At 37.3% G+C, this 8549-nt stretch overlaps 1 protein-coding gene across 2 annotated transcripts in view; it reads right to left on the bottom strand.

The window, feature by feature from the left end:
• Positions 1–1444: 1444 nt before the first annotated feature.
• slc9a2 (solute carrier family 9 member 2) overlaps positions 1445–8549 on the bottom strand; it is an 88256-nt gene continuing 81151 nt past the window's right edge. For both annotated transcript variants that reach the window (XM_060826017.1, XM_060826016.1), the window contains exons 10-12: positions 6780–6902; positions 5250–5337; positions 1445–2202 (exon numbers count right to left, since the gene is read on the bottom strand). In XM_060826017.1, the coding sequence (XP_060682000.1) occupies positions 1829–2202; positions 5250–5337; positions 6780–6902 (585 nt within the window). In that variant the 3' untranslated portion in view covers positions 1445–1828. The remainder of the gene's footprint in view (positions 2203–5249; positions 5338–6779; positions 6903–8549) is intronic.

Below are 8549 nucleotides of genomic sequence, written 5' to 3'. Positions count from 1 at the left end.
TGCCCTGTAGAAGAATTTAAGAAGTTAATTCAAAATAAGTTGGGTCTTCAAACAGACAGTTAAGGGTAAATGTAACAAGGAACAGAAGAGTTACTTCTGATAAGGAAGCAAGCTGCAGACTCAGTGGCCAGAAATGTAATCAATATTTTGGATGAAAGAATCTAAATCACCAATAACTATGGACCTGAAGGACAAAAAAAACTAAGAATTCAACATCAGAAATTTCATCAGCAGAACTTCGAAAAACACTTCTCAAGGATCAAAGCCTGGACAAAGACGGATAGACACTGTTGGTTGGAATTGTAGCTAAATTCCACCTTTAATCAGGTAATAGATGAATTAAGTTGTGCTGCTTAACTTGCTTACTTGAGGGATCTTACTTTGGATGCTTCACACAATAAATTTTAAATAAATGTTTCAGTATTTGATCGAGAGATTTCTTAATAATTAACCGAATTAAAAAGGAAGCTTATGGTGATTTACTCTCAATGATTTGATGCCACCATCCTCTTCCTGGCTGATGCACAGCATCTGGCTGATCTCGCACAGTGGAGGAAAGCAACTTGGTAGACTGAGAACAGCCTGTTACCTTCAGCAAGATAACGGTTGGTCAGAATGACATTACGTACAAGTTACATTTGGCTTGGTAGTTTTTGTAACAAAGTCTGTGAGGGAGACCTCAGTGTTAGCTGTTACTTCTTGAAGATCCAAAGATCTTCTCTCACCAAGTCCAAATGATACAGTTTGGATGCAACTTGATTTAAGGGATTAATGCTGTGGTGTGCATTCAGAGCCTAGCACACTTCTTTGCAATGGGATTGTAAAGTACTGAATAGGATGCTGGAAGGAATTTAAATTGAGGAACGCATCCTAGTTGAGCAAAGTTGAGATACACAAAGTATGTGAGAAGACAATGGTCATAATATTGCTGGAGGATTCCAGATGGATAATTAATTAGTGTGTTTGTATTAAAAAGAGACCAAATTATCCTTCATTTCCTCAAACCAACAACTTCATAGTCAACATTGATTCAACCAGAAGTACTTCTCTCCAAATCAAAGACCATGGATTTATATCCCACTTAAAAACCCATGTACCAAAAATCCAGGCTACCTCTTCAGTGCAGCACAGAGATTGGTGCACTGCTGGAGATGGTGTCTTCTTGTTGAAACATTGATTTATAGCCCTGCTTTCTCACAGATGTTAAAAATGTGCCAAAACCTTTGTCCCTCTAAGTAGTTGCTGTCACAATATCCTGTCTGATATTTGTTATTCAATTAGCATGAATAAAAATAGCATAGTCATCATCACTTTGCTCATTATAGGACCTTGCTTTGGGCAAAATGGCTGCAGTATTTCCGACATAGCTATAGTAACTAGTTTAAAAATACCTTGTTGGCTGTAAAGCACTTTTGAATGCCCAGAGATCATAAGCAATGCTATATAAATTCAAATCTTTATTTCTTTATTTGTGAAAAAGCAACATTTCATTTGAAAATTAAAATCATTAACAAGGACCAGTTCGACAAAGTAAAACTCACCAAATGGGTGAAGACATGCCCAGACCACATTTTTATTGGTGCTTGCAAAGCATCCTACGCTATTTGAATAATTAGTAGTGTCAACAAGTACACAAAGACTGAGGCGGTCTTGACAAAATAAAAAAAAGTAATTTGGATTAATTTAGGAGCAAACGTCCATGGCCACTTAATTCTGAAAGACTCCATGAATTTCTTTTAATTAATGTTAAATTACTTAATGCAAATAACTGATTTGATTTCTGGAGGTCTGGGTGAACAGGATGTACATATGTCACCTTTCTGTGAAATCACTTTGGTTTTCTTATCAAAGGATCATTAACTTCAGTGTCTTCCTCACATGTACTTTCAGCTCTCCAGTTATCTGGTGAAAATTCCACAAATCTTTGCCTACTTCTTCTGTGTTCATTATAAGGAAGGTCCAGATTATCAGATGTTGTCCTTGGCTTGAGTGCAGGTCTTCTTCTACTATCATTTCCGCTGCCTACTCCGCCATCATCATAACCAAAAGAATTAGGCTTTTGACTTCTATCATTCTCCCTGTGGACTTCATTCTTCCACTCCATTCTACATGCCTCTTGATGACGAGGTGATGGTCTCAATTTGGATTGCGAAAGGTTATCCAACTGCAAGGAATCAGTTTCTAAATTGCTGTCTTCTCCCACTGAAGATAAAAAAAAAGATATTTTCTCAATCATTTAAAAACTGATTTTAAAAATTATGTTATTAGAATAGAGTGAATTTAGACTGAAGTATTCTTTATTTAAAAAATTGTATTTGGAGAGTGCATTTAAGAAACTACAATGAATCATATAATAGTCTGGATTTTGCATAATAAATAATTGGCCTATCCAATATTTACTGTTTAAACATAGATTTTTTTCAAATTGTGTATTTATGATTGTGCACTGAAATGGGTAGAGGATTGTTATATAAACCAAGGATTGTGTATAAGATTGCTGCACTTTTAAAAAGCAAGTTCCATGACACTAATCGTAAGGTGCAGGTTTTTGACCTGATACTTGTTCAAGTAATGGGAAGAGGTTACAACAGTCAAGATGGATCAGGGCATGTATGCGAAGGGAGATTTGGATTGGCAAGATTAGTGTGGGGAATGGTGACCGGGTGTCAATGATCAAGGCCTTCTGCCTGCCAGCAGCTAAGATTGGCTCTCAGGTAACTGAGCAGCTTGCGGTTGTGAACATTTGGTCAGAAAGCACTGAACCACCAAAAAAGAACAAGCTGTTCTTTCTTCTACAGGAAAATAGCCATAACAAGCCTGAGGAAATTTATTTCCAATCAGGTGCTGCGATCAGTGGCTTTTAATGAATAAGCCAGAGACTGTGAACAATTCCTCCTGCAAGCAACTGAAGGAAGATTAAGGAAAGCAAATCCTGATAAGAAACCAGAATCACAGCAGACAGGGACCACCAAACCACCTTTGAAGGGGAAAATCCAAAATTCAATTGAGAGAAGCAAGACAGAGCAGCCACAAGGGCTCTCATGATTTTTATAAGTCACCAGTTGAGTGCGTGCATGTGTAAAGGTATGTGGCCTAACCTCATCAGTATCATGTGATAGCTGAGCACAATAGTAGGTGCTCGGATTGGTAAAAGTTTGCAGTAACTTGACAGAGTTCTGATCATGCCCTTGATGCTTGTGCACACTCAGGTACTGAGTTGATTGTTTTAACAGTATTAACTATTTAGGTGCTATTTGACCGTCTATGTAACAGTTTTTGTATGAAAGTCTCTGAATTCTATTGTTGCTTGTGCATAACCTTCACAGAGACGCTTGCTCTCTTGTGTACTTGATAACTTCAGGCAATTTCTCTTTCTTTGTTTTGCATTATTAATTCCCCTGACTCACTCAAAGGAGCTTTAGTAGTTTCTGTTACTCTTTTTTAATTCAAATAAATGTAGAAATTCTTACCATTTTTATATCATGAGCTAATTTGCTCACATACTCTTTTTTTCTGCTTCTTTACTGTCATTTTAGTTATTCTTGGCTGGTTCTTCAAATTTGCCGAATCTTCTCACCTACCATTAATCTTTGCAGATTTTTACAGTATTTCTTTCAATTTAATACTGTCCTTAATTATTGAGCTACAGATGGTGCAACCTTCTCACTGGGATAAATCTTTACTGAGATTTATTCAGTGTGCCCTCAGATGTCTGCCACAGGAACTAGACTGACCTACCTTTTAAGCTAGCTTTCCATTTCACCTTATTTAGCTCAGCCTTCATAGCATCATAGTTAATTTTACTTAGTTTTCAAACACTAGTCATGCACTCACACTTGTTTTCAGAGTGAACATCAGTTCAATCATATTGTGATCACCTTCACTTAGAGGCTCTTCTGCCAGGAACTTCTTGAAGAATCCTACTCACTGCACATTACAAGGTCCAGAACTAACTACTCCTCAGTTGACTCTAGAATGTGCTGCTCTAAGAAATTGTCCCAGAATGCTACAAATTAATTTTCCAGGCGGTCTCTGCCAATTCAATTCTCTCAATCATCATGTAGATTAAAGTCACCCATTATTATTACTACAATATATTTCTAACATGCTCAATTTGCTTTTAACTGCATTTTATAGTATAAATACTGTTAAGGGGCCTGTAAATAACTTCTACAAGTGACCTTTGCTTTTTCTCATCTGTACCCAAATGATTGTATATCATGATTTTTCAAGTGAAGGTAAGATCTCAGTACTGAATCAATGCCACCCTTAATCGACCACCTCACCATCTTTTTCTCGCTCCCTGGCAAATATTGCCTTTGGTCATTGACAATTGGTCAACACTCTACAGACCAATCAGCTACTTGTTACTAATTGAATCTCCCTGGCTCCAGGTTGACTGCAGTGGCTTCTCCCACAACTTGAATGAGTAACTGTGTAAACAGAACCTTGTAACAATTACTATTAATTCAACCTTCAGCACCCAGCTTTTGGTCAATATCCACCCATGAGGTTGTCCATCAGGTCATACAAATGTATCTCAATCGGTGTTAACAAGGCATCCCTTTTGGTACAAATGCTGCAAGAAAAAGACTCATTCATTCTCAAGACCTCAAAACTGACAGAGTCTTCATTTTGCTCAGCATTATTTTTCCCTTTCACATCTCATCTGTGAATCAAGTTTGGTATTGATTATAAAACTCTTTCATTCATTTCAAAACCTCATTTCCCGATTTTAAATTCTTTCATGGGAATGTGAATGTCACTGCCAAGTCCAAAATTCTTATCCAACCTTAATTGCCCTTGAGAAAGTGTAAATTTATCAAAAGAATTTCTGACCTTTTAACATATTGTTTTTCTGAGGTAAGGGGCAGATGATGGAAACCAAAGTGGTACCATATCATAAACTGCTTGTCCCTTTGCTTGACTAAAATTCTAGTTTTTTTCAAAGACTGCCACATAGTATGTTCATCCACAGAAAAATGACTTTATTAAATTTAGACATCAGTCCTGTGAGTGCAGAAAACCTTGGACATTAGCATATACCTGATGGCAAATACTGCTTGTAGGTATGGATGCTTGAAGAAAAATAGGGTTTTTTCTCCAATTGTAATTAGTTATCCTTTAACTTCCAGTGACAACAAACTCTACTTCTCTACCATCTCTACGCTGTCACTGCAGATGCTGGTTTCTCTATTACAAAGTATCACAACGCTGAAAATAGCTTATTGTAATGCAGCAAATATTACCTGTGAAAGCAACGTTTCTTTTTCTGGGCCGAGTAGTAGTCCTGGCATTTTGAGGCTGTGAAAATGGACTATTCTTTACAGCACCCGACTGTGGGCAAAGAAAGGAACATGTGAATGTCCACAACCAGGCAGCCTCACAGCACAAGTTCATACTTGCCAAACAATTTGATTTTGTAAAAGAAAAGAAACAAACTCTGGTGTTACTTCAAAAAATAATCAGCATTCACTGTATGGTTTGATTTGGTTTATTCATTGTCATATGTATCTTGTTAGAAAATAGAGTGAAGGGTTGTATAGTGTCGCCACTCTCCAGCACCTTCTCAAAATACAGAAAAATAAGCCAAAACATCGAACATAAAGGCAGAAAAATGAAGAAATAAAGGAAGTGTCCAGCTTTACAGTCCTTGTTAAGTGCTGAGTCACAAGCCGTAGGCCTGACGGCCAGATACGAGTCCCTTTCACCATGTGGCCCCCCGGAACAAAAAAGGTGCCACTCTTCCATGCCAACTCACCTCCATTGACATAACTGGCACCATCGCCATGACAAAACTGGAATAAAAACAACGCAGAAATAAAGAAAACAAAGCCAAAAGAAATGAAAACAAGTCCAGATATGAAAGTCCTATTGAAGTCTTATCTCCATGCAGGCACCCAGCTAAGCCACAGCCTGGAGTGTCGGGAGGAGAAGTGTGCTTGCTGCTGCCCATTCTGTAACTACTTGTGCCTCAACTGGCTCATGGAACTTGCTTGGGCAGGAACTGTCACTAATGCCTCACCAAAGCAAAATACTTTAAATAAAAAGAGAAAGAAAGAAATGGTAAAAGCAAAAAGAAAGAATAAACAAAAAAAAACAGATGGAAGCTAACAAGCTCAGGAGCTCAAACTCAACACTGCTTCTCAGCTGCCATCTTAACGGTGTTGAGAGAAAGAAGGAAGGTTGAAACTGGAATTTTCTCCTTTCACTCATCTCCAATTGTATCTGCTGGCAGAGCAAGGGGAACCAACAAACTTCAAATTTAAATTTTAATTTTAAAACATCCATCCTGAAGTTTATTTGTTAAGCCAAAACCCTAAGAGCAAAGTCACATAGCAGGGGCTATCCCTTGTAAACGTTACAGCAAATAAATCTCCCCTATACTGAATTTGAGGTTGAATCAGATGAATAATGTTCTTTTTTTCAAAAGTGAGAGCAAGAAATGTTTTTAATCTTGCCTCCTACATACTTCCTGCTAATATCCCCTCATTTCTCCCCATATAGATTGTCATTAGCACTTGGATAAATTGCCTATGTTCACTTGAATACTCTTTTCCTCTACCAAAAGATTATAAATGTATAGATTCCAAAACCATACATTGTGCTTACTTTGTTAAACTGCTCAATATTTAGACTACCACATGCCAAAACTAGTACTAGTATCATACAGTTTCTGAAATAATACCAATCCTACCAGACAGTTCAATCTAGTACATTCACGTTCTACATGCAGTGCAAGGATAATGAACAAAGCTGTGGAAAGTTTCGGGAATTACCTGTTTGGCTCTTGTTGTTTTCCGCATACTTTCCCGTAGACTCCCGTGTCGTCGTATTAGGATTTCTTTAACCTGATTCTCATTGGTGTCTCTTGGCAGACTGTGCCTGTTGTATGATGGTGTCTGTGATTAAACAATTTTAATAGTATATAAACTCAAATATTCATCAACGCAAATACTAGAAGAAGTGTTTGTCTAAAATGTTTCAAGTACAGGGAGCAGTGGATGATAGGGCAGCAGCATGCTCACCATACTCCATCCTTTCAGCACTGCTGTAATCTTTCATGAGCTGCATTCAGGAAATGGTGATACAAGATTACATTTTTTTTTACAGAAAATATACCAATTTTCATGCATTGTAGGAGAAACTTATATTTTCAGCTAGAAGAACACACTGTAAAATTCAACATTGTGAGGCGTTTCAAGCTGATACACATAATTCATATTTAGCTATATTTTTAAAAAATGCTCAGCATTTTTTCCACGAATTGTCTCTTTTCAAGATGTGCATTTGATCTATTGAAAAGAAGTGCTAATCTTTCAATGATTTAATAGGGTTTAAATCTCTATCACCTACAGTATCTTGAAATTATAATACACAGGCTATTAAGTTTTAATTCCATCAAGGATTAATACCAGGGAATTACTTGGAAGTAAACACCTTTAAATGAGTCAGGATGTAGTTTTAAAATGGCTGCAGAAGCCACCATACCTACATATAAAATAAATTTCAAATACAATACCACCACCCTGGAAAATAACTAATTGTCAGCTAAAAGTAACCATCTCCAGAAGATATCCAGCTTGGCTGCAAACTCATTAGAGCTTCAAGACCAACATTAGAACATATAATTATTTTTACTTATTGACTTCAACTTTCATCCAACTCTTCCTAAAAAGTGTTCAATTTTCTTGCATGCTAGTGTTTCTCTTTCTCTCACACTCAGGATTCAGATAGATTTAACCTTTTAACACTGTTTATACTTTTAAATGAGTGAGAGACAATAACAAGCTCACTTCCTGCTAACTGAAGAGATACAGTTTCATCATAGGTCTGTGCACGATTAAATATATAACCAAATTGGAAAAAGCACATCTTTTTAAAAATTCAAAATGTGTCATTACAATCTCAGGAATGAAAGAGGAGGAATTTATTCCCCACCCCCTACATTTGACTGTAATAATGATACATGCAGCTTAATTTATCTAATGGAATTAACACAGCTGAGCCACAGTTTCCATAGGTAAAAGTCAGCTACATATTCCACTCGGTGGACTAACAAGTTTCAGCCAAAAATAAAAGTATTAGATCATAAGATATGGGAAGAGAATGAGGCCATTCGGCCTATTGAGTCTGTTCCACGATTTGATCGTGGTTTATGTGTTTCTCAACTTCTTTCTCCCCCTTTTTCTTCACAACACTTAATTTCCTTACCAATCATTAAGAACCTGTCTCTGTCTTAAGTACACTCAATAAGTTGGATTCCACAGCCTTCTGCGCCAATGGGTTCCATATATTCATCACCTCTGGCTGGAGAAATTCCTCCTCCAAAGGGTCATGCCTCCACTCCAAGCCTGTGCACTTTGGTGCTTGTCTCTCCTACAAGTGGAAACATCTTGTTCACATCCACTCTATTCAGGCCTCTCAGTATTCTGTAAGTTGCAACAAAATCCCCTCCCCATCCTTCAAAACTCCATTGAGTACAGACCCAGAGTTCTCATCCATTCTTCATATAACAAGTTCTGGTATTCTGGCCCTTTTGAAATGAA

The sequence above is a fragment of the Hemiscyllium ocellatum genome, chromosome 6 (genome assembly GCF_020745735.1).
Source record: "Hemiscyllium ocellatum isolate sHemOce1 chromosome 6, sHemOce1.pat.X.cur, whole genome shotgun sequence".
In the NCBI taxonomy this organism is placed as follows: domain Eukaryota; kingdom Metazoa; phylum Chordata; class Chondrichthyes; order Orectolobiformes; family Hemiscylliidae; genus Hemiscyllium; species Hemiscyllium ocellatum.
This window is presented reverse-complemented; position numbering and strand designations above follow the sequence as displayed.